Source organism: Symphalangus syndactylus, chromosome 8 (assembly GCF_028878055.3).
Source record: "Symphalangus syndactylus isolate Jambi chromosome 8, NHGRI_mSymSyn1-v2.1_pri, whole genome shotgun sequence".
In the NCBI taxonomy this organism is placed as follows: domain Eukaryota; kingdom Metazoa; phylum Chordata; class Mammalia; order Primates; family Hylobatidae; genus Symphalangus; species Symphalangus syndactylus.
In genome coordinates, this window is record NC_072430.2 from 78,115,930 (window position 1) to 78,143,656 (window position 27,727).

The 27,727-nt window shown below is 37.1% G+C and overlaps 1 protein-coding gene across 3 annotated transcripts in view; it reads right to left on the minus strand.

Moving 5' to 3' along the window:
- The window catches only part of OLA1 (Obg like ATPase 1), a 188,851-nt gene that overhangs the window by 48,766 nt on the left and 112,358 nt on the right, over nt 1-27,727 (minus strand). For all 3 annotated transcript variants that reach the window (XM_055289786.2, XM_055289788.2, XM_055289787.2), the window contains 3 exons: nt 24,691-24,866; nt 510-590; nt 95-192 (listed from right to left, as the gene is read on the minus strand). In XM_055289786.2, coding sequence (XP_055145761.1) covers nt 95-192; nt 510-590; nt 24,691-24,866 — 355 coding nt within the window. The remainder of the gene's footprint in view (nt 1-94; nt 193-509; nt 591-24,690; nt 24,867-27,727) is intronic.

A 27,727-nucleotide genomic window follows, 5' to 3' on the forward strand; every position in this document is an offset into this window, starting at 1 on the left:
ATTAAACATTGCCGTTAAGTACATGTATGTGGGTGTGTGTTTGTGTGTGTACAGAGATGATGCATCTGGGTACATCTGGTGAGGAAAAACTTACCATTTGTTTTTCTTTCTAATGTAGTCTTTTTCAGAAAGATTAACCAAGTAGACCATTGGTTTTGAAGTCAAAAATAAGTGTTTATTCAACACTTCAATCTAAAGTGGGAGATGGAGAAAGAATCCCTTTTAAAAGTTTGGTAAATATGGAGTAAATCACTGAAGAATGTGAAAGTAAACATTCCTTAAAACAAGTAGGCATTTTCATTTTTATAATTCTTGTTTCCAAAAGATTAGTGGTTAGGAAATATCATGAATGGGGGAAAAGAAAAAAATAACAAGCCCAGGAATAAGCAATCACTGACAGAAATAAAAATTTAGATATAATGGTAAGTGTAAAATAATGACAGCTCTAATTTGTTCCCTAGCAAATCAAAGCAAAGGCAGTAATAGATGGCATGATATTTATAACTTACCTCTTTGTCATTCCAATCATGATAGAAGCGAACAGGTTTCTTTTGATCTATAACCCAGGATTTTACTTTGCACATTATATCCTACACATGATTGAGAAAAAGGTAAATATATATGAATAACTAAACATTTAGATACTAAATATTAAAATAAAAAGTTTTCAAATTTTCAAAATAAAAATAGATTGTTTTAATGAAAGGGGGCTAGGTCACACAAATAATTATTTTCAATATCTCATTTAAAAACCAAACACTAATAAAACATTGTGGCATTAAATTTTTAATGTATAAAATGGACAATATTAGCAAAAATTAGTAACAGCCTGAAAAATGTCAAGACAATTCAATTACATCAAAGACTAAATACAAGAGTTACTACCATTTCAATATTACCTAGTGATGCCATATAGAAGACAAACATGCTATTAGAAAATGGAGTGAGGGGATATACTGAAGAAAGACTAAATTATATTTTTCCCCTAAGAAGAAAAACAAACAAGACAAAATTGAGCCTATTATTGATGATCCAGCCTCCAAAATATTAAATCAACTGACCAAATCTCTTTTTATTTTAAATTAATTTTTTGCCAACACCTTCTCCCTGCCCACTTCTCCCGCAGCCGCACCCCCAATACCCCCAACTCCCCCACCCCCCCAACCTGCCAAAGCCTCCATTACACAATGGCAAGAGCCCTGCACTGGTGACCTCCAACCAGCTGCATTCACTTTCAGAACATCTCTCTCTGCTGGAAATCTAAAGGCCTTTTAGTTAGCAAGCTAGTGTGCATTCAGAAGGAGTAACTGCAGGAAGAGCCCAATGTGCTTTGTTTCTCTGGCCTTTCTTCACAGAAAGATTAATCATCTGTGAAATGGAAACGGCAAACAGCAAGTGACACAAACTGAACCCTTCAAGCCTTTCCTCATCAGTTTTGTGGTTCTGAATCTAAAAGCTGCGTGTGGCAAGGTTCTCCTTACAGGCAGGTGTTAATAAAAGGCTCTGGGGTCTGAAAGGTCAAATTTAGCTCTTCCAGAAGAAGTGCATTTGAGAGTCATCTGGGTTTCTGTTGTTGTTATTAAAGATAATTTATGGATATGTTTTAAATATGCATTTCTCAAAATTTATTGTAACACAATTATTAGTAATCAATTTCCTGGATTTTTTTCAATGTATTTTACTTTACCATAATCAGTTATTCTTCTTTAAATATCCATTTGTATAAATTATCTCAATATTTAGTATACCTTCCTTCCAAATCTTGCTGTTACCAACAGGAAAAATAAGGAAAAAGCCTTATATCCTTAGATCCTGATTTGAGACCCTCCAGGCAAAGGACTTCCCACAGATTTTAACAAGGAAGGGGCAAGCTGAAAACTTTTAATGAAATCTAACATGTTCTGCTTAAGAATAATCACTTTTACTCTTCTATAACTGAATTTCACTCATAAATGTTTAAAAGTGGCTAATGTAACACCATTTCCTACAAGGAGAAGATCAAAGTGCTATATTACAAATGCATTATGATTAAAAAAGCCCTGTGCAGCCTTGCTATTAACTGTTCTTTAAACCCTAAAAGGCTTCCCATAGATCTCACTTGGCACTGCATATACAACCTTTGACAAGTAATGTAGACCATTTTTATTCATTGCCTAAAATTGTAGGCAATTATGTGCGTCACACTGGCCACCTGCAAATTCTGAATGCCTGCTCTAGTTGTCAGTGCAAAAAACTAATGTCGGAGGGGATTAATCTAGGGGGAGAGAGTCCTCTTTAATGGCTCCAGCAGGTGAAATGGCCCAGCTGGTTACTATGATGAGTGGCCAGAACAGCTTATGTAGAGACACGCAACAAGATTATACAAAAGAAAGAAAAAACAGTGGTACCATCTTATATTTGGTTCCATTAGTTTTTTCAATTAAAGAAAGAAAACAGACAAAAGAAAGCCAAACAAAAAATAGGGGAAGAAATTAAATTTTAATCATATAAAAAGTATAAAATACTTCTGTAACTATAAACATTTTTACAAAACCTCAGAGCCTCAATAAGTGCTGATCACCAGTGAAGGAATTTCAGTATTTCTCTTTCATTTTAAATTAACTGGACCATTACTTCAGATATAGAAATCTTATCACGAAAGCATTTTGGCATTTGTTTTTTCTCACATTACAAATTAGATTACAAATTAGGAGCACTCAAAAAATTTTTTGCAGTCAAGTTTTAATTAAATAGAATTCACTTATAATCAAAGTTCTTGAACAGCATAGTATTCCTTAAAGCCACATTCAAATATTTTTAGAGAAATTTATATATTATAACCTAGTTTTTGAACAGTTGAAATAAAAACATTTTGTACTCAGTACTCTCTTAATTATTCCCACAAAAGATTTAACAGCCAAGAAAAGACAACTTAGATTTACTAAAAGATGTCAGTTTTGTTTAAGACAAATCAAAAATAGATTTCTTTTCAGATAAGATTATCTTATATAAATGATCAGTATATGGTATAGTTTCAATGTGCTCTTTTTCTTACATAAAGTAAAAATTAATTCTAATTTTAGCAAAAAATTAAAAGATGTTATATTCTTTATCGGAAAAACTTCTAAAGAGATGAAAGAAAACATTTGGACTTGTTTGGATATAATGCTTATTGGTTGACTGAATTTATTTCCTTATGTTCATATATATAAATACATATATAAATAACGATGATTAGAACAATAAAAAGTTCCAGTTAACTGAACTTGGTTAACTGGAAAAAAAATTGAATACCCAATGCATTCAGAAGTTGCCTTAGGTTCCATATTTCTTTACTATCATTATATAGAAATACAGATGTAGGGGTACTAAATTGGGATGTTTTCATAACTTTAACAAATCCCTCATGTTCAAAATAAATTCTGTACATTATAGAGATACATAAAAATTCCTGGTCATTTGAACTTTTTGGTTAGACTGCAGTTACATGAGTGGACTAATTCAAGAGGTAACAGTATAATGCTTAAGCATGGGAATAAATCCTAGCCACTTACCAGGTCTGTGACCTACTTCATTAATAAAATGCAGAGGATGAGATCTACCTCCTAGGAAGTGTTGTGAAGATTGAAAGAGATAATGCATATAGTGTTTAGCACAGTTCTTGGCACAGAATGAATTCTCAATAAATGTGAGTAGTTGCCATTGTTGTTATGATTGCTGAAAGATTAAATCCCAGTGATCTACAAAATGGCAATATGTTCTCTTGGGTGCTCCTTTAAAGCATATGTACACTTTTCCATCTGTATAATTGTTCACTAGTCCTTTTCTTCAAATTTCTGAGTTACTAAAAATACTAGCTTTTTTCATGAAATCTCAAGTCAGGCTTCTAATCTTACCATTCTGCAAGAACTAGCTCTTGCTAAATGACTATCTTTTAACTGCAAAGAAACTTAACCCAAACTCACCTTGAATACCTCACTCTTCTGCTTTGACTCTTCTTACTCAGAGCTTCACATTTAAAATTAGAAATGCTCTATTTTCTTGATATATTTTATTATTGTTATTGTTAACAGCAACTGTAGTGTATTTAGACTCAGAGCTTCATGCGTGACTTGCCTAAATTTCCACAGCTAGTAAGTGGCAGAGATGAGATTCAAATTCAGGTCTAAGTGACTTGGAAGTTCATGTTCTCTTCCATACCCTGGCATATTTGTCTTCCTTACTGCTTTTATAACTGTTCCCTGTTTAGCCTAGACATCCCCCAAGGTTGTTATTCAAAATCCTCATTCTCATTCAGGCTATCAGAGAAATTCAGTATTCTTATTTTTATTATTTGGGTACAATAGCTGATCATTAATCCATGTATCACAAAAATACTAATTTTTCTTTGCAGACAATTACATAATAATCTGGTCATTTATTATATATTCCTAAAATACTAGACTTCTCTATCTTGGTATCTTCAGTTCCCACAGCAGGAATTATTAACCTATGATCCATAAATAGATTTCAGGGGTTCCTTACCACCCTGAAACTGTACATAAAGTTCCGTTTATGTGCCTTTGAGGGAAGACGGCACATAACTTTCAAATGCTTTTCAAAGGGATCCATAATCCAAAAATCCAAGAACCATGGCTGTTAGTGACTCTGAAGGCAATACTCAAATGCCCTACCAATAGCTAATTAAGTAAATGTTCTAGGTCCAGGGACTCCCAGACCAGAGGTTGAGACACTGACCCAAAACATGCTTTAGCCAGACCTTGCACTGAAAATTTCTCTATCCTGTCCAATACTGTACTGATAAAAATTCTTTTATAATGTTTATCTAACATATTCCAGTTAAAATCATAATAGAGATGTTGGAGAATATTATATATTAAATATATCATTATTCTAAAAGAACTACTTGCTTGAGGGTAAAAAAAACGTTTAGGGAGAAAAATATGGGACTTGTCCTACTAGATATTAAAATAAACCATAGAACTATAGTAATTAGAATAGTATGACACTGGCACAAGAAGACAGATACAGATTAGAAACAATCTAAAAAGCCAGGCATGGTGGCTCATGCTTGTAATCCCAGCATTTTGGGAGGCTGAGGCAGGAGGCTGGTTTGAGGCTAGGAGTTTGAGACCGTCTTGGGCAACATAGTGAGACCCCATCTCTACAAAAAATAAAAAAATAAAAAAATAACTGGGCGTGGTGGTGTGTGTCTGTAGTTCCAGCTACTCAAGAGGCTGAGGTTGAGGGGAGGATTGCTTGAGTCCAGTATGAGGCTGCAGCAAACTACGATCACACCATGCACTCCAGCCTGGGCAACAGAGCAAGACCCTGTCTCCAAAAAAATAATGAAAGAAATAAACTTTTTTTTTTTTTTTTTAAAGAAAATCTAGGCTGGGCACAGTGGCTCATGCCTATAATCCTAGCACTTTGGGAAGCCAAGGCAGGTGGATCACCTGAGGTCAGGAGTTTGAGACCAGCTTGGCCATCATAGCGAAACCCCATGTCTACTAAAATAAATAAATAAATAAATTAGCTAGATGTGGTGGCAGGCACCTGTAATCCCATCTACTCGGGAGGCTGAGGCAGTAGAATCACTTGAACCCGGGAGGTGGAGGTTGCAGTGAGCCGAGACTGCACCATTGCATTCCAGCCTGGGGGACGAGAGCAAAACTTGTCTCAAAAAAAAAATAAAAAAAAATAAAATCTAAAAAGCCATTAATTGGAGATTTGCTAATTAAGTTGTGGGGCACTGATACAACAGAACACTTTGTAGCCATTAAGATGAGATATATCTATATGTACATTTGCATGGGAAAATGTCCAAAATATACTGCTAAGTGAGAACAGCAGGTTTAGAACAATGGAATATGGTTAAGAATATGGATTTTGGCCATATTCCTCAAGATCTGAGTTCAAGTCCTGGTTCTAACACTTTCTGGCTGAGTAATTTTGGGGAAGTTACCTAACCTCTCTCAGCTTGTTTCTGTAAAACTGTATAACTCCAATAAAATATGGTGATTGTGAAAATAAAACAAGAAAATACATGTAAAACAACTGGCAAGTTCTAAGCACACAGTAAATACTCAACAAATAATAATATTTACGGAGCTGGGCACGGTGGCTCATGCCTGTAATCCCAGCACTTTGGGAGGCTGAGACGGGCGGATCACGAGGTCAGGAGATCGAGACCATCCTGGCTAACATGGTGAAACCCCGTCTCTATTAAAAATACAAAAAATTAGCCAGGCGTGGTGGCAGGTACCTGTAGTCCCAGCTACTCGGGAGGCTGAGGCAGGAGAATGGTGTGAACCTGGGAGGCGGAGCTTGCAGTGAGCCAAGAAGGTGCCACTGCACTCCAGCCTGGGCAACAGAGCAAGACTCCGTCTCAAAAAATAAATAAATAAATAAATAAATAATATTTATGGCAGAATGCACAGTGTGATTCCATTTATGGTTATGAAACTATATATAATATATATAAATAGACATACTCAAATAATGAAACTGGTTAGATAACACACTAAATAATTAGCAATAGAAATCTCTAGAAGGTTAGATGCCAGATAGCTTTTCCCTTTCTGCCTTCTATTTAAAACTACAACATTTTAAAAAATTTTAACCAATAAATATCACTGTTATAATAGGAAAAAAATAAGGTATATTCACAGGGTAAGGAGAGAGAGGAAACTTCATCAATTCTCTGCCCACCATCTGTAATCCTAAAATTTGATGGCTAAATGGATAGACTTGGTGGTTTATCAAGGTGACTCACTCTTATTCTGTAATAATTATAACTTCCAAGCTATACTTACCTTCAGGAAAATCTGCCACCACAATTCTAATGCTGATATCCAGATGAACTGACTTATGCTGGTTAGGTAGCTTTAACAAAGACAGCCAACGATGCACTCAGACTACAAGAATTAGGGCAAGGCTTCCGGTTCAAAACAGTCGCTAGAAGTCCACTAATACAGCATCCTCCAACTATTCTCTTTAAACACCCGAAATTGCAGAAAAAAAAATCAAACTAAGCTTTCTCTTATAAAATAGACCTCCACTGTGTATTCTATTAATGACGTTTGGGATCTCTCTGAATCACAGTATTAAGCATTTGTTGCTCTACTAGATAAATGCTGCTATTTATGGAGGCTGGAGTACTGATCCCTGGACAACATCTTTCTATATACCTAAATGACTGAAACTCCCAGAAAAGGATTAGGCAATAATGAACAGAACTAGCAGTAATGCTCTACATGACTATGACTGTATGGCGGTGAGGGGGACCCCCCAAGAATTAACACAATAGGCTAATTCTAGCAATAACTTTGGTAGAATACATGCTGCCAGTTGTAGGTTTTCAGTTATATGATTCACTGAAGTAGACAGTAAGACCACCCCCTGAATATAATGTTTCTGGCCCCTGTCTACAATAAAGTGGCAACCAAAATGGACATCAATTTACTTCTGAGGTATAGATCTCAGCAAAGGATCTGGCCATTAGTAAAGAGAAGAAGGCAACTGTCCCTATGATTCCTGAAAATAAGTTTGAATGCATTTTACCATGTTTGAGGAAGGGTCTGGAGATTGTGGGGAAGCCAACAAATCTGATTTTAATAAAAGGAATACTGATAATTTATGGAAAGTAGAGTCATAGAAAACACACATCTTTAAAAATGACTGAGAAACAAAAAAACCTCAATGAATTATTTGGCATACTTAGTAGAATGCAAAAAGATAAGAGCATCTATACAATAGGAGCAGATGAACTGACTTATGCTGGTTAGGTAGCTTTAACAAAGACAGCCAACAATGCACTCGAGGTCACAAAAAGATAACAGTGAAGTTAGAAAAAAATGGATGAGATATATCTAGAGAGTTGATAAAAGTACAAATATTTTTAATGAAACCAAAATCAAAGTAGGAAAATAAAAGTCCAATCTGGAGACACGACTGATATGGCAGAAGATAATCAATGGTCTATAGGTCAAACTTGAGAAGGGAATATACTGAAGTATAACATACACTCAATATAACATATGTAAGTGCCCAAATGAACTACCAGAGAATGAACACATCTGTAATTATCACTCTGATCAACATATAGAAGATTATTAGTAGTAGAGTTACAATGTTCCACTCCTCTTCAGAGATAATCACTACTTTGGCTTCTTTGCATCGCAAATTAGCCTGTTATTGAAACTTATAGAAATAATCACACAATATATATTACTTTGCGTCTGGCTTCTTCTGCTCAATATTATTTGTGAATTTATCCATGTCATTTCATGTAGCAGTGTTGTGTTTTTCTCTGCGGTATAATATTTCACTGTAGGAATATTGCACAATTTATACGTTCTACTGTTAATGGACATCTAGGCTGTTTACACTTTAAGGCTATTAGGAATAAAGTTGCTATAAACATTCTTGTACATATATTTTGGTAAATTTGTGCATGCATTTCTCTTGAGTATATACCTAAGACTGGAATTGCTTGGTTGTAGGTAAGGCATTTACCCAAACTTCATACATATTGCTAATAAATTTTCAAAAGCAGATGTACTAATTTACACTCCCATCAGCACTGTATGACAATTTCATTTGCTTCACATTCTTCTCAACACTTGGTATTGTCAGTCTTATTAATTTATGGCAAGTGTATGGTATCTCACCATAGTCTGAATTTGCATTTCTGTGGTGATTAATGAGGAATTTCTTCTTTTGTGAAGTACTTGTTGAAGTCTCTGCATATTTTTCTATCAGGCTGTCTTTTTCTTATTTATTTGTAGAAATTCTTTGTTAGATGCTGCAAATATCTTCTTTCTCTGAGGAATGGTCTTTTATGTTCATGAAAGAGATTCATCTATAATTTTTCTCTCTAACATTGTAAGATTTTGGTATCAGGACTATTCTGATCTCACAAAAGTGTTTCCTCTTTTTCTACTGTTTGGAAGAGTGTGATTGAGACTTTATATGTATAGTAAAGTCATCTGGGTCAGGACTTTCCTTTATAGTAAGGTTTAAAATTATGAGTTCAATTTTTTCAATAGATATAAGACTATTTACATTTTTTATTTCTTTTTACACTCATTTTCTTAAGCAGTCTTTTAAATTTGCCCATCTATTTTCAAAATCATTGCCATAAATTGCTTATAATATCCTCTTAGTAGCCTATTGATGTCTACAGAATCTACAGTAACACATTTTCATTCATAATGCTAGTTTTGCTTTTCTTTTTCCCCCTTCACTAGTCTTGCTAAGAATTTATATTTTACTAGTGTTTTCAAATGACGAACTTTTGGCCTTTTTGATCCTTTTTATTACATGCTTCTTTCCTATTTCATTAATATTTACTTTCATTTTAATTGTTTCCCTTTATCTAATTTCTCTGGGTTCCTTTTATTGTTCTTTTTCTAACTCCTTCAGAAGAATACTTTCAGATCACTGATTTCACCTTTCCTTATTTTGAGACATATACATTTATGACTAAATTTATAGAACTTGAGTTTATACATCAGAAAACAACAAATTTTGATAAATTGTATGTTCATTATCGTAAACTATTTTCTTTCCATAGTGATTTCTTCTTTGAAACATGACATCTTTTAGAATTATACTGCTTAACTTCCAGATATTTAGACAATTTCTAGTAATCTTCCCATTATTGACTGCTGTTTAATTCCATAGTGTTCAGGTAATATATTCTTTACGATTTCAATAATTTGAAATCTGTTTATTTGTTGTATAGCCAATGAAATGGTCAATTTTGGTAAATGTTCCATTTGTACTTGAAAAGAATGTACATTCTACTGTTGTTGGGTGCAGTATCCTATATATGTCAATTAGGTCAAATTCCTTGAGTTGTTTAAATCTTCTATATTCTTTACTAAAATTCTGTCTGCTTATTCTATCAATTACTAAAAGTATTAAGATTTTCTTTTACTACTACAGTTTTTGTTTTATTTTGTCTTTCAATCCCGCCACTTTTTGCACTATGTGTTTTGAGGTTATATTATTATGCATATACAAACTTAAGTTATTGTGCCTCCTGGTATACTGAACATTTGGCATTATAAAATGCCCTTTTTAACTCCTTTAAAGTCTACTTTGATATCGTATACTACACTAACTTTTTTGTTGTTGTTAGGGCTTGCACAGTATATATTTCTCCATTCTTTGCTTTCAACTTTTCTGCATCTTCAACTTACAATGGTTCGTTCAATTTAAGATTTTTTACTTTACTGGGACATAACCGCATTGTAAGTCAAGGAGAATTTGGACCTATGATGGTTTAGCTTATGACTTCTGGGTTTTATGATGGGTTTACCGGGGTATTAGTGCTTTTTGTTTTGACATACAATATTTTCTTTTCTTTTTGAGACACAGACTTACTCTCTCACCCAGGCTGGAGTGCAGTGGTGCAACCTCGACTCACTGCAACCTCCACCTCTCAGGTTCAAGCCATTCTCGTGCCTCGGCCTTCCAAGTAGCTGGGATTACAGGCAAGTGCCAAAACGCCCAACTGATTTTTGTATTTTTAGTAGAGACAGGGTTATGCCATGTTGTTTTCTTGGCCTCAAGCAATCCACCCACCTCAGCCTCCCAAAGTACTGGGATTACAGGCGTGAGCCACCGCACCAGGCTGACATACAATATTTTCAACTTATGATGTAACCCCAACGTAAGTCCAGGAGCATCTGTATTTAAGGTGTGTTTCTTGTAAGCAACAGAGAGGTGGACTTTTAAAATCCAATCTGACATTCTTTGTCTTTTTAATTTTTAAAAAATTTATTGGAGTAAAATACATAAAACATAAAATTAGCCATCTGAACATAATCTAGTACTAAAGCATTTCATACACTCACAATGTTATACAAACCACCTCTATCTAGATCCAAAACATTTCCACCACTCCAAAATAAAGCAATGTATTCATTAAGCAGTTTCTACCCATTATTCCTCCCCCTAGTCTCTGACAACCACCAATATGCAGTTCTGTCTCTATGGATTTGCCTATTCTGAACACTTCATATATATGGAATCATTCACAATGTGACCTTTTGTGCCTGGCTTCTTTCACATGGCATAATGTTTTTGAGGCTCATGCACATTGTAGTATCAGTACTTCATTCCTTTTCTGCTATTATGAATATTGCCACTATGAACATACATGCATATATATTGTTTGAGTAACTATGTTGCATATATACCCAGAAGTAGAATTGCTAGTTCATATGGTAAGTCTATAATTAACTTTTAGAGAAACTGTCAAACTCATTTTTTTTCTTTCCCCAGAGAAAGTACATTTATTTGAAGTTTTATTTTTAACTGACACATAATAACTGTATATGTTTATGGGGCACACTGTGATGTTTTGATACACTTACACTTTGTGTAATGATAAATCGGGGTATTAAGCATATTCATCACCTCATACATTTATCACTACTTTGTAGTAAGAACATTCTTCTGGTTATTTTGAAATATAATCTTTGTCTTTTATTGCAGTATTATAACATTTTTACTCCACTACCCTCTCTTACCCTTTCTGTATTATTGTCATATATTTTAACTGAACTCTATACATTAAAACATGTTATCATTATTGTTTTGTTTTTACTTTTTATTCTGAAAAAATTTTAAACTTACAGAAAAGCTGTAAGAATAATAAAGGCACAAAGTTCCAGTATGAAATGATGAAAAAGTTCTGAAAATATATAGGGGTAATGGTTGTACAATATTATAAATGTACTTAATGCTAGTGAATCGTACACTTAAAATGGTTAATGGTATATTTTATGTTATGTATAGTTTACTACAATAAAAAAGTTGTTTTTAAGGAATAGGGAACTTTTTTTTTTTATTATTATACTTTAGGGTTTTAGGGTACATGTGCACAATGTGCAGGTTTGCTACATATGTATCCATGTGCCATGTTGATTTCCTGCACCCATTAACTCGTCATTTAGCATTAGATGTATCTCCTAATGCTGTCCCTCCCCGCTCCCCCCACCCCACAACAGTCCCTGGAGCGTGATGTTCCCCTTCCTGTGTCCATGAGTTCTCATTGTTCAATTCCCACCTATGAGTGAGAACATGCGGTGTTTGGTTTTTTGTCCTTGCGATAGTTTACTGAGAATGATGTTTTCCAGTTTCATCCATGTCCCTACAAAGGACACGAACTCATCATTTTTTATGGCTGCATAGTATTCCATGGTGTATATGTGCCACATTTTCTTAATCCAGTCTATCGTTGTTGGACATTTGGGTTGGTTCCAACTCTTTGCTATTGTGAATAGTGCCCCAATAAACATACGTGTGCATGTGTCTTTATAGCAGCATGATTTATAGTCCTTTGGGTATATACCCAGTAATGGGATGGCTGGGTCAAATGGTATTTCTAGTTCGAGATCCCTGAGGAATCGCCACACTGACTTCCACAATGGTTGAACTAGTTTACAGTCCCACCAACAGTGTAAAAGTGTTCCTATTTCTCCACATCCTCTCCAGCACCTGTTGTTTCCTGATTTTTTAATGATGGCCATTCTAACTGGTGTGAGATGGTATCTCACTGTGGTTTTGATTTGCATTTCTCTGATGGCCAGTGATGAGGAGCATTTCTTCATGTGTTTTTTGGCTGCATAAATGTCTTCTTTTGAGAAGTGTCTGTTCATGTCCTCTGCTCACTTTTTGATGGGGTTGTTTGTTTTTTTCTTGTAAATTTGTTTGAGTTCATTGTAGATTCTGGATATTAGCCCTTTGTCAGATGAGTAGGTTGCAAAAATTTTCTCCCATTGTGTAGGTTGCCTGTTCACTCTGATGATAGTTTCTTTTGCTGTGCAGAAGCTCTTTAGTTTAATGAGATCCCATTTGTCGATTTTGGCTTTTGTTGCCATTGCTTTTGGTGTTTTAGACATGAAGTCCTTGCCCACGCCTATGTCCTGAATGGTATTGCCTAGGTTTTCTTGTAGGATTTTAATGGTTTTAGGTCTAACATATAAGTCTTTAATCCATCTTGAATTAATTTTTGTATAAGGTGTAAGGAAGGGATCCAGTTGCAGCTTTCTACATATGGCTAGCCAGTTTTCCCAGCACCATTTATTAAATAGGGAATCCTTTCCCCATTTCTTGTTTTTGTCAGGTTTGTCAAAGATCAGATAGTTGTAGCTATGCGGCATCATTTCTGAGGGCTCTGTTCTGTTCCATTGATCTATGTCTCTGTGGTGGTACCAGTACCATGCTGTTTTGGTTACTGTAGCCTTGTAGTATAGTTTAAAGTCAGGTAGCGTGATGCCTCCAGCTTTGTTCTTTTGGCTTAGGATTGACTTGGCGATGCGGGCTCTTTTTTGGTTCCATATGAACTTTAAAGTAGTTTTTTCCAATTCTGTGAAGAAAGTCATTGGTAGCTTGATGGGGATGGCATTGAATCTATAAATTACCTTGGGCAGTATGGCCATTTTCACGATATTGATTCTTCCAACCCATGAGCATGGAATGTTCTTCCATTTGTTTGTATCCTCTTTTATTTCATTGAGCAGTGGTTTGTAGTTCTCCTTGAAGAGGTCCTTCACATCCCTTGTAAGTTGGATTCCTAGGTATTTTATTCTCTTTGAAGCAATTGTGAATGGGAGTTCACTCATGATTTGGCTCTCTGTTTGTCTGTTATTGGTGTACAAGAATGCTTGTGATTTTTGTACATTAATTTTATATCCTGAGACTTTGCTGAAGTTGCTAATCAGCTTAAGGAGATTTTGGGCTGAGACAATGGGGTTTTCTAGATATACAATCATGTCATCTGCAAACAGGGACAATTTGACTTCCTCTTTTCCTAATTGAATACCCTTTATTTCCTTCTCCTGCCTGATTGCTCTGGCCAGAACTTCCAGCACTATGTTGAATAGGAGCGGTGAGAGAGGGCATCCCTGTCTTGTGCCAGTTTTCAGAGGGAATGCTTCCAGTTTTTGCCCATTCAGTATGATATTGGCTGTGGGTTTGTCGTAGATAGCTCTTATTATTTTGAGATACGTCCCATCAATACCTAATTTATTGAGAGTTTTTAGCATGAAGGGTTGTTGAATTTTGTCAAAGGCCTTTTCTGCATCTATTGAGATAATCATGTGGTTTTTGTCTTTGGTTCTGTTTATATGCTGGATTACATTTATTGATTTGTGTATGTTGAACCAGCCTTGCATCCCAGGGATGAAGCCCACTTGATCATGGTGGATAAGCTTTTTGATGTGCTGCTGGATTCGGTTTGCCAGTATTTTATTGAGGATTTTTGCATCAATGTTCATCAAGGATATTGGTCTGAAATTCTCTTTTTTGGTTATGTCTCTGCCAGGCTTTGGTATCAGGACTATGCTGGCCTCATAAAATGTGTTAGGGAGGATTCCCTCTTTTTCTATCGATTGGAATAGTTTCAGAAGGAATGGTACCAGTTCCTCCTTGTACCTCTGGTAGAATTCAGCTGTGAATCCATCAGGTCCTGGACTCTTTTTGGTTGGTAAGCTATTGATTATTGCCACAATTTCAGGACCTGTTATTGGTCTATTCAGAGATTCAACTTCTTCCTGGTTTAGTCTTGGGAGGGTGTATTTGTCGAGGAATTTATCCATTTCTTCTAGATTTTCTAGTTTATTTGCATAGAGGTGTTTGTAGTATTCTCTGATGGTAGATTGTATTTCTGTGGGATCGGTGGTGATATCCCCTTTTTCGTTTTTTATTGCATCTATTTGATTCTTCTCTCTTTTCTTCTTTATTAGTCTTGCTAGCGGTCCATCAATTTTGTTGATCTTTTCAAAAAACCAGCTCCTGGATTCATTAATTTTTTGAAGGGTTTTTTGTGTCTCGATTTCCTTCAGTTCTGCTCTGATTTTAGTTATTTCTAGCCTTCTGCTAGCTTTTGAATGTGTTTGCTCTTGCTTTTCTAGTTCTTTTAATTGTGATGTTAGGGTGTCAATTTTGGATCTTTCCTGCTTTCTCTTGTGGGCATTTAGTGCTATAAATTTCCCTCTACACACTGCTTTGAATGTGTCCCAGAGATTCTGGTATGTTGTGTCTTTGTTCTCGTTGGTTTCAAAGAACATCTTTATTTCTGCCTTCATTTCATTATGTACCCAACAGTCATTCAGGAGCAGGTTGTTCAGTTTCCATGTAGTTGAGCGGTTTTGACTGAGTTTCTTAATCCTGAGTTCTAGTTTGATTGCACTGTGGTCTGAGAGACAGTTTGTTATAATCTCTGTTCTTTTACATTTGCTGAGAAGAGCTTTACTTCCAACTATGTGGTCAATTTTGGAATAGGTGTGGTGTGGTGCTGAAAAAAATGTATATTCTGTTGATTTGGGGTGGAGAGTTCTGTAGATGTCTATTAGGTCCACTTTATGTAGAGCTGAGTTCAATTCCTGGATATCCTTGTTAACTTTCTGTCTCGTTGATCTGTCTAATGCTGACAGTGGGGTGTTAAAATCTCCCATTATTATTGTGTGGGAGTTTAAGTCCCTTTGTAGGTCACTGAGGACTTGCTTTATGAATCTGGGTGCTCCTGTGTTGGGTGCATATATATTTAGGATAGTTAGCTCTTCTTGTTGAATTGATCCCTTTACCATTATGTAATGGCCTTCTTTGTCTCTTTTGATCTTTGTTGGTTTAAAGTCTATTTTATCAGAGACTAGGATTGCAACCCCTGCCTTTTTTTGTTTTCCAGTTGCTTGATAGATCTTCCTCCATCCCTTTATTTTGAGTCTATGTGTGTCTCTGCACGTGAGATGGGTTTCCTGAATACAGCACACTGATGGGTCCTGACTCCTTATCCAGTTTGCCAGTCTGTGTCTTTTGATTGGAGCATTTAGCCCATTTACATTTAACGTGAATATTGTTATGTGTGAATCTGATCCTGTCATTATGATGTTAGTTGGTTATTTTGCTCGTTAGTTGCTATAGTTTCTTCCTAGCCTCGATGGTCTTTACAATTTGGCGTGTTTTTGCAGTGGCTGGTACCGGTTGTTCCTTTCCATGTTTAGTGCTTCCTTCAGGAGCTCTTTTAGGGCAGGCCTGGTGGTGACAAAATCACTCAGCGTTTGCTTGTCTGTAAAGTATTTTATTTCTCCTTCACTTATGAAGCTTAGTTTGGCGGGATAGGAAATTCTGGGTTGAAAATTCTTATCTTTAAGAATGTTGAATATCGGCCCCTACTCTCTTCTGGCTTGTAGAGTTTCTGCTGAGAGATCAGCTGTTAGTCTGATGGGCTTCCCTTTGTGGGTAACCCGACCTTTCTCTCTGGCTGCCCTTAATATTTTTTCCTTCATTTCAACTTTGGTGAATCTGACAATTATGTGTCTTGGAGTTGCCCTTCTCGAGGAGTATCTTTGTGGCGTTCTCTGTATTTCCTGAATCTGAATGCTGGCCTGCCTTGCTAGATTGGGGAAGTTCTCCTGGATAATATCTTGCAGAGTGTTTTCCAACTTGGTTCCATTCTCCCCATCATTTTCAGGTACACCAATCAGACGTAGGTTTGGTCTTTTCACATAGTCCCAAATTTCTTGGAGGCTTTGTTCATTTCTTTTTATTCTTTTTTCTCTAAAATTCCCTTCTCTCTTCATTTCATCTTCTATCAGCGATACCCTTTCTTCCAGTTGATCGCATCTGCTACTGAGGCTTCTGCATTCTTCGCGTAGTTCTCGAAACTTGGCTTTCAGCTCCATCATCTCCTTTAAGCCCTTCTCTCCATTGGTTATTCTAGTTATCCATTCTTCTAATTTTTTTTCAAAGTTTTTAACTTCTTTGCTATTGTTTTGAATTTCCTCTCGTAGCTCAGAGTAGTTTGATCGTCTGAAGCCTTCTTCTCTCAACTCATCAAAGTCATCCTCCATCCAGCTTTGTTCCGTTGCTGGTGAGGAACTGCGTTCCTTTGGAGGAGGAGAGGTGCTCTGTTTTTTAGAGTTTCCAGTTTTTTTGGTCTGTTTTTTCCCCATCTTTGTGGTTTTGTCTACTTTTTGTCTTCGATGATGGTGATGTACAGATGGGTTTTTGGTGTGGATGTCCTTTCTGTTTGTTAATTTTCCTTCTACCAGACAAGACCCTCAGCTGCAGGTCTGTTGGAGTTTACTAGAGGTCCACTCCAGACCCTGTTTGGCTGGGTGTCAGCACCGGTGGCTGCAGAACAGCGGATTTTCGTGAGACCACAAATTCAGCTGTCTGATAGTTCCTCTGAAAGTTTTGTCTCAGAGGAGTACCCGGTTGAATGAGGTATCAGTCTGTCCCAACTGGGGGGGTGCCTCCCAGTTAGGCTGCTCAGGGGTGAGGGACCCACTTTAGGAGGCAGTCTGTCCGTTCTCAGATCTCCAGCTGCGTGCTGGGAGAACCACTACTCTCTTCAAAGCTGTCAGTCAGACAGGGACATTTAAGGCTGTGGAGGTTCTCACTGTTTTTGGTTGTCTGTGCCCTGCCCCCAGAGGTGGAGCCTACAGAGGCAGGCAGGCCTCCTTGAGCTGTGGTGGGCTCCACCCAGTTCGAGCTTCCTGGCTGCTTTGTTTACCTAAGCAAGCCTGGGCAATGGCGGGCGCCCCTCCCCCAGCCTCGTTGCCGCCTTGCAGCGTGATCTCAGACTGCTGTGCTAGCAATCAGCAAGACTCTGTGGGCATAGGACCCTCCGAGCCAGGTGCGGGACACAATCTCCTAGTGTGCTGTTTTCCAGGCCCATTGGAAAAGCGCAGTATTAGGACGGGACTGACCCGATATTCCAGGTGCCGTCTGTTTGGAATAGGGAACTTTTGCTTTAGGCTATGTCTTGAAGAATGAGTAAGAAATGGGAATGGGGCCGGACGCGGTGGCTCACGCCTGTAATCCCCGCACTTTGGGAGGCTGAGGCCGGTGGATCACAAGGTCAGGAGATTGAGACCATCCTGGCTAACATGGTGAAACCCCATCTCTACTAAAAATACAAAAATTAGCCAGGTGTGGTGGTGGGCGCCTGTAGTCCCAGCTACTCAGGAGGTTGAGGCAGGAGACTGGCGTGAATCCAGGAGGTGGAGTTAGCAGTGAGCTGAGATCGTGCCACTGCACTCCAGCCTGGGCGACAGAGCAAGGTTCCGTTTCAAAAAAAAAAAAAAAAAAAAAAAAAAGAAATGGGAATGGAAGAGCACCAAACAGGTAAAGTTCTGCTAAATGACCTCATGTAAAATCAGTACGTTTAAAGTCCTAAGTTCACTGTCAGGAGAGTTGAGAAAAAAGTAATGGTAAGCCAGGCAAACCCAAATCACAAAGAACTTTGTGAGCCATGGCCTTTATTTTGGCACTATCCCATAGGAAATAGGTAATTTAATCAAGAGAATAACATGATTAGATCTTCATTTTATATTTGTGGAAAACAAGAGCAAGCTACAGACAAAAAGATCAGTTAAACTGCAAAAAAAAATTAAGCATAAGTGAGGCTCAAACCAAAGAAGTAGTAATAAAAGAAGGAGGAAGAAAGAAGTATGGGGAATATTCAAGAGATAAAATCAACAGGATGAGATGTAGATGGTACAAAAGAGGAAGGAGTCACATATACAGCTTTTCTGTTAAACAATTTGGTTCAATTAACTAGAGATTATGAGGACTGAGAGTTCAGCCTTACCAAAAATTAGTATCATGTTCTTTTAGAAATGATCTCTTTAAGTCATATATGAATAGACCTGAAAGGACACACAACAGTCTAAAGAGAAGAAAGAGGTAAATGTGAAGATAAAAGGGGGAAGAATATATTTTTACAGTACAACCATACCTCAGAGATACTGCAGGTTTAGTTCCAATAAAGTGAGTATCGCTATAAAGCAAGTAAAAGTGAGTGCAATAAAGTGAGTATCGCTATAAAGCAAGTCACACAAATTTTTGTTTCCTAGTAAGCATAAGAGTTATACTTACACTACATTGTAGTCTATTAAGTGTGCAATAGCATGTCTACAAAACTAATGTACAAACCTTAATTTAAAAATATTTTTACTAAAAGATGCTAATGATCATCTGCACTTTCAGTGAGTTGTAATCTTTTTGCTGGTGGAGGGTCTTGCCTTAATGTTGATGGCTGCTGACTAATCAGGGTAGTGGTTGCTGAAGGTTGGGTGGCTGTGACAATTTCTTAAAATATGAAAACAACGAAGTTTGCCATATCAATCAACTCTTCCTTTCACAAAAAAATTTCCCTGTGACATGCAATGCTATTTCATAGCATTTTACCCACATTTGAACTTCTCTCAAAACTGAAGCCAATCCTCTCAAACCCCACCACTGCTTTACCAACTAAGTGTATGTGATATTCTAAATCCTTTGTTGTCAATTCAACAATATTCACAGCATCTTCACCAGCAGCAGATTCCATCTCAAGAAACCACTTTCTTTGCTCATCCATAACAGGCAACTTCTCATCCATTCAAGTTTTATCATGAGATTACAGCAGTTCCATCATGTCTTCAGGTTCCACATCTACATCTAGTTCTCTTGCTGTTTCCACCACATCTGCAGTTACTTCCTCCACTGAAGTCTTGAGCCTCTCAAAGTCATCCATGTGGGTTTGGAATCAACTCATCCCAAACCCCTATTAATATTGATGTTTTGACCTCTCATGAATCACGAATATTCTTTTTTTTTTTTTTTTTTTTCCTGAGACGAGTCTTGGTCTGTCACCCAGGCTGGAGCGCGGTGGTGTGATCTTGGGTCAATGCAACATGCCACCATGCCTGGCTAAATTTTTTTTTTTTTTTTTTTTTTTTTTTTAATATTTTTAGTAGAGACAGGGTTTCACCATGTTGGCCAGGCTGGTCTTGAACTCCTGACCTCATGATCTACCCTCCTTGGCTTCCCAAAGTGCTGGGATTACAGGCGCGAGCCACCACGCCTGGTCATGAATATTCATCTAGAATGGTGAATCCTTTCCAAAAGGTTTTCAATTTATTTTGCCCAGATCCATCAGATAAATCACTACCTATGATAGCTACAGTCTTATGAAATGTATTTCTTAAATAATAAGATATGAACATCAAAATTATTCCTTGATCTATGGGCTGCAGAATGGATGTTGTCTTTGCAGGCATGAAAACAACATTAACCTCCTAGCACATCTCCATCAGAGCTCTTGAATGATCAGGTACTTTGTCAATGAGCAGTAAGTCTTAATGAAAGGAATCGTTTTTTCTGAGCAGTAGGTCTCAACAGTGGGCTTAAAATATTCAGTAAACCATGCTATAAACAGATGTGCTGTCATCCAGGTTTTGTTGTTCCACTTATACAGCACAGGCAGAATAGATTTAGTATAACTCTCAAAGGCTCTAGGATTTTCAGAATGGTAATGAGCATTGGTTTCAACTTAAAGTCACCAACCGCATTAGCCCTTAACAAGGGAGTCAGCATATCCTTTGAAGCCAGGCATTGACTTCTCTTCTCAAGCAACTAAAGTCCTAGATGGCCTCTTCTTCCAAGGCTATTTTGTCGACATTGAACATCTGTTGTTTTCATTGTCTTCATCAATGAATGATCTTAGTTAGACCTTCTGGAGAACTTGCTGCAGCGTCTACATTAGCACTTGCTGCTTCACCTTGCAGTTTTATGTTAGGGCTATGGCTTCTTTTCTTAAACCACATGAAACAACCTCTGTAAGCTTCCAACTTTTCTTCTGCAGCTTCCTCACCTCTCTCAGTTTTCTAACTCTAGAATTAAAGAGAGTTAGGACCTTGCTCTGGACTAGTCCTTCGCTTAAGGGAATACTGTGGATAGTCTGATCTTCTATCAAGAATGCTAAAACTTTCTCCATATTAGCCAGGCATGGTGGTACACACCTATAATCCCAGCTACTTGGGAGGCTGAGGCAAAAGGACCACTTAAGCCCAGGGATTTGGAACCAACCTGGGCAACACAGTGAGACACCATGTCAAAAAAAAACAAAACAAAAAATCCCTTTCTCCATATCAGCAATAAAGCTGTTTTGCTTTCTTCTCATTCATGTGTTCTCTGGAGGAGCACTTTTAATTTCCTTCAAGAACTTTTCCTTTGCATTCACAACTTGGCTAACGTGGTGCAAAAGACCTGGCTTTCAGCCTGTCTTAGCTGTCAACATGCCTTCCTCACTAAGCTTAATCATTTCTAGCTTTTGATTTAAAATGAGAGGTGTGACTCTTCCTTTCACTTGAACACTTAGAAGCCATCGTAGGGGTATTATTAATATTTGGCCCAATTTCAACGTTGTGTCTCAGGGAACACAGACAACCCGGGAGAGGGAGAGAGATGGGAAATGGCCAGTAGGTGGAGCAATCAGAGCACACCCAACATTGATCGACTAAGTTTGCTGTCTTCTATGTGCATCGTTCATGGCTCCCTAAAGCAGTTATAACAGGAACATCAAAGATCACCAGTCAAAGACCACTTTAACAGATACAATAATAACAAAAAGGTTTGAAGTCTTGTAAGAATTACCAAAATGTGACACAGAGACACAAAGGGAGCACATGCTGTTGGAAAAATGGCATTGAGTTGCTCAACACAGCGTTGCCACAAACCTTCAATTTGTAAAACAACAACAAAACCCCCAAAACGCACAATATCTGTGGAACCGAATAAAGTGAAGGTCAATAAAATGAAGTATGCCTGTATGCTACTCTGAATCTTTCAATGTTTGTTAAAAACAAATACCTTAAATATTTCAAAAGTTATGTTAATACCAGTTTTAAAAATTGCCTTAAGAATATAATAAGAAATCTGCTAATAGCTACATATTACTGAGGACATTAATTTTTTACTCAGATGTTTTCAGAAAAAAAGACTCATTAATTATAATTTCTGGTAGTCTTTAGTTCTTCAATTAGCTAATTATTAGTTCTATGAATATTTTCTAAGTATAATGCTTTCCAAATAATTGATATAAAATAAATTGTTCCTTAAAGCCTCCTAACTTCATTTTTCAAATTTCATTTTTCCAAATGGGATGTACATACACTTAAATAGATTTAAAATTAACCTTGATCTTGATGACTTGGTATTATAGATTGAATCCCATCCCTGATACTCAGAAAGTGAACTTATTTGGGAATTAATTAAGATGAAGCCATACTTAGAGGAAGGTGGGCCTTTAAGCCAATATGACTTGTGTCCTTATAAGAAGAGGGAAATTTGGACAGAGACACACAGGAAAGGTGGCCATGTGAAGACTAAGGCAGAGATTGGAGTTCTGCTGTCACAAGGCAAGGGACACCTGGAGCTACCAGAAGCTAGAACTTCTCCCCCAGAGAGGCTTCAGAGAGAGCACGGCCCTCCAACACCCTGACTTCAGACTTCTCATCCTCCAGAACCGGGAAAGAAGACATTGTTGTTTAAAGTCATCCTGTTCATGGTGCTTGTTACAGCAACCCTAGGAAACGAACATAGTTGGCTGATACCAAGAGAAAATGCTTATCTCACTCCTGCCTTCTTTATTTAGTGCCTGGGTTTTACTTCAGACAGCAAGACTCACTACAAAAGGTGTATCGTGGCCAGGCACAGTGGCTCACGCCTGTAATCCCAGCACTTTGGGAGGCTGAGGTGGGTGGATCACGAGGTCAGGAGTTTGAGACCAGCCTGGCCAATACAGTGAAACCCTGTCTCTACTAAAAATACAAAAATTAGCCAGGTGTGATGGCATGCACCTGTAGTCCCAGCTACTCAGGAGGCTGAGGCAGAAGAATCACTTCAACCAGGGAGGCAGAGGTTGCAGTGAGCCAAGATAGTGCCACTGAACTCCAGCCTGGGCGACAGAGTGAGACTCAGTCTCAAAAAAAAAAAAAAAGAAAGAAAAAAAAAGGTATATCTTATGTCAGAGTATATCTACCTTGCTCTCAGGAAAAACTCTGCTTTAACATTAAAAAGTCAGCTCATGTTTCATGCTAGAGTACATTTAACCTAAGTCCTTCACGCTTATTGACATAAAAATACAAATGGCATCCAAATCTAGAAACTGGAAACTGAATAGGAAAAGAGATTTGAATGTTGAATTTCTGAAAGATTACCCAGAAAATAAAGGTACATTTAAATGAGCAGGAAGAATCAACAACATTAAAGAATAATAGGTAAATACCTGGTAAACAAAATGACCTGCCTATCTTTCTCATAAATTTCAAGTAGCTATCTCTTTTATATCCATCACATTTTTGTACCTTTAGATCATTTGCTAGAGAACATAAGAAATATATTTCTAAAAGAAACTTCCCTACAGTAACTAGTTGATATCATAATCATATAGGTATCCCTTTTCTTTCTTTTACTTTTTTTTTTTTTTTTATTGCTCACTCTGTCGCCCAGCCTGGAGTGCAGTGGCATGATCTCGGCTCACTGCAGCCTCCACCTCCCAGGTTCCAGTGATTCTCCTGCCTCAGCCTCCTCAGTAGGTGAGATTACAGGTGTGCACCACCATGCCTGGCTAATTTTTGTATTTTTAGTCGAGATGGGGTTTCACCATGTTGGCCATGCTGGTCTCAATCTCCTGATCTCAGGCGATCCACCTGCCTTGGCCTCCCAAAGTGCTGGAATTACAGGATTACCCTGCCCAAAATCCCCTTTGCCATCACGGTTCTAGTACATGGTGATGGCTTAAGGTAAGCATCTGTTAGTCTAACTAAATTCTATGCTCAAACCACAAAGACATCAGGCACCAAAGAGTTAACACTCCTAGGAGTAGCCCATAGCCAGTTACTGATATACATTGGTTGATAATTACCCCAGCTTCCTTACTCTTGCCAACGGGGGTAACCTGCTCATTTACATACTTTGTGTTGGTTACTGTCTCTTACTAGTTTCATTTTATTTCATTTTTAAATATATTTTATTTATTTATTTATTTGAGACAGAGTCTCACTCTATCACCAGGCTGGAGTGCAATGGCACAATCTCGGCTCACTGCAACCTCCGCCTCCCGGGTTCAAGCAATTCTCCTGCCTCAGCCTCCAAAGTAGCTGGGATTATAGGCACCTACCACCAAACCCAGCTAATTTTTGTATTTTTAGTAGGGACAGGGTTTTGCCATGTTGGCTAGGCTGGTCTCAAACTTCTGATCTCAGGTGATCCACCTGCCTCAGCTTCCCAAAGTGCTGGGATTATAGGCGTGAGCCACCACGCCTGGCCAGGGCACCATTTCTTAAATGCTAAAGACAATTCAATCATATGTAAACTAAAAGCTTCAAGATACATTTTGGAACATCTATTACAATGTTACTAATAATCATTCATTATAATGTGATAGAAAACACATTTGAATATTAAGAACAATGAGGCATGTTTTCATTCCATAAAATATTAAAATGATCTGTCTACTTTAAGAGTGTATTCACTTAGTCAACCCCTATACAGAACCAGGTCTTTGTATAAACCACTTCTTCAAATCCATGAAAACTGTATGAGTCATTTCGCCAAATCCAGTAAGTTTTTCATCATAAACCACACTTTATTAACACTAAAACTTGAAGACCTACATAGTAATCATGTAAACACTCACTATTACTGCTAACTACTGCTTGCTTAGAACCCCCTAAATAGTGTATCACCATGGCCCTTGGTTGTTTAAAAATAAAGTTTCTTAACAATTTTTTTTTAACAGAAATAACCCTTGGTTTCTAAAATTCCATAACAGTATTAGATATATCATATGCATTATTTAAAAAATTTAATCAAGAAAAATAAACTCTTGAGTATCTAAAGAAGCTGTAAATTTTTACTTACATATTCAGGTTTTAGTTTTTTATCTCCTCCTCTCACAGCCACCTTTTCTAGTTTGTCTATAATGGGCCCAATCATTTCCTCATCTTTAAGCTGAAGCTCTTCATGTATTATTTCTATATCTCGAATAGGATCTACACTTCCTTCAACATGCGTGATATCATCATCTTCAAAAGCACCTAAAATGAATTAAAGGGAAGCAATTCAATAAACAAATAATACAGAGGGTTCATTATGATTAGAGTGAAATATTCCTCGAAGGTTAACAAATAAATATAATAAATAAACTACTCTGGCTTCTTGGCAAGTAGGACATAGCATTTTTTCCCCATTTAGTAATACTGAGGCTACTGGCAATAAAACAATAGTTCAAAAGCCTCGATATTTCAAAAATTGATTTAAATAAATAAAATTACGGTCTTTACAAAAACAAGATTATGTTCTAGAACTACCGGCATTTCCAAGTTTGGTACATTAAAAGATACTGAATTCCAGGCATGAAAGACTGAAGTTCCAAACTGCACTATTAGGGTTTCCAAGGGAAACCAGATTTAGGGAGGGGGGGTCTGAAATCATCTGGCAGACCTCTTCCCTGCTTCAATCTACTTTATCACTGTGGTTCTGACGGTGATTAGATAATGAACCACTCAGACACACAATTTACACAGCAGCTAATTTCATCGGCCTGATTTGAGGGTATGGTTTTTAGGGGGCTATCAAAGAAGCAGATGAAGGTGCATTTGTCATATATGAGTGACAACCATTCACACTATCTGAACAAAATGATGCTGGCCCTTATTAGAAACACATGCTATTATCACATATTTAAAGTGCAGTTGAGGCCATAATTTCAAATTGCCAACTGGAAACATAAGGGTAAAACAACCAGATATTACTGAAGCATGTGTACTGACTTTATGCCCTTTTGAAGACATAATGTGGCAACATAATTCAACTGGGATTTACTCAAATTACCAGATAAAGAACAGTATCATAAAAAATGAACAAATACTAAGAAATATTACAAACAGAAAGCAATGATATATCCACCAAACAATATGCACATTTATAAACAAATTAATTTCATTAAAACTACCAATTAGATTATAGTCCCAAAATGAGATGTTTTCAAACATAAAGTATCAATTATTTTAGACAGAGGTATCAAAGAAATCATGAGAGAGTTTGATTGAGTTTGGTAAGAGAAACAGTGAACATAGCTCATTCTTAAATACCAAAAACCAAGATACTCTTGATACAAGTTATAAATTGTTTTTAAATATAATTTCCCAGAATTAAAAATAATTAAGTTGTATCTAAATGTGGATTATTCAGTAATAATAAAAAAACATAAATATACTATTACAATTAAAGTATAGGTATGTAAAGTAATAATTAAGTTTTTTGCATACAAATAATATACTATTTAATGTCAAATTCATACGAGCAAAATTAGCAGAAATGAGGAGCTACATTATGTTTTACTAATAAACACAATAGACAGTGGTTTAAGTAAATTTTTTGAATCTTTGAAAATATGAAGGAAATCTCCCTGAAAGCACAATATTATTTACTTCTTGTCAAGATTTGAGACATCTTATGCAAATAGCACGATAAAATAGGAAAATAAAAATGGAAGCTTTCTGGCAGTCAAGCAACACAAATAACACTGTAACTTATAGGAGTGACTAAGCTTTCTGTGACACTCAGAATGAAAAATATCCTATATAGTTGTCTCTATGCAGGGTCCAATGACTAACCATAGTGATGTCCTCAACAACATCCCTACAGTAAATGCATTAGCAGGTTTTAAATGGCAATTCCTAATTACAATCCCCAATTTTAACCAACTGGATAATAGAGAGAAACTTAGTAACTGCAATTCTTCTGAAAGCAAAGAAAACAAAGCCCTCCGATGATCTAAACAAATCCAAAGAAAAAAACAGAATAAAGGAGGAAGGGGAAGAAATCATGTGTCTATCTTGCAACCTTCAAATTATCTTTCAGGTTGGGTGTGGCGGCTCACACCTGTAATCTCAGCTCCTTGGGTGGCCAAGGTGGGAGGATCACTTGAGCCCAGGAGTCCAAGACCAGCCTGGGCAACAAGGCAAGATCCTGTCTCTTCAAGAAATTTTTTTAAAAATATAGTTGGGCATGGTGGTGTGCGCTTATACTCTTGGCTACTGGGGAGGCTAAGGTAGGAGGACTGCTTCAGGTCAGGAATTAGCTGTAATAAGCCATGATCATGCCATTACACTGTAGCCTGGGCAACAGAGCAAGACCTTGTCGAGCAAAAACAAAAACCCACCAAAAAAACCCAAATTATTTTCTAGATTGTACCTTACCTAGACTCTGCCAAGGACTAGCCTAGGAAAGGAGTTATGACTGTATCATCACTAATCTATTCCGCCTACTATAAGAAAAAAACTCAAACCACACACCCTACATACTCTGGTGGCACTGTTGCTCCCTGCCCCAAGGTTAGTATTATGTTATATTCATTTGTATTGTGAGGTGGTAACATAAGTAGAATTTAAATTTATTTCTGAAAAAAAATTGTCAAATATTAAGATAAAAATTAAGTAATGGGAACACTAAGGCTATCCTGTCAAATGGAATACCCTAGAACGGGCCTAGAACAGCCATAAAATAAAAGCTTCCATAAAATTTGGTGGCCATTTGGGTAACTTCTCATTTCTTAGAGCTAAAAAATTGGAGATTCTTTTCCAAAGACATGCTTCTGGGTCAACCGACTTCATCATACACTTATGTCATAGCATTTTTTTTGCATCTTGCCTTCTTTAGTACAAGATTTAGTGCTTAAGAATATAGTCTTTGAGGCCTGGCATGGTGGCTCACACCTGTAATCCTAACACTTTGGGAGGCTGAGGCAGGAGGATCGCTTGAGCTCAAGAGTTTGAGTCCAGCCTAGGCAACATTGTGAGACCTCATCCCTAAATAAAAAAAATTAGCCATGCATGGTGGTGCACGCCTGTGGTCTCAGCTACTTGGGGACCTGAGGTGGGAGACTGCTTGAACC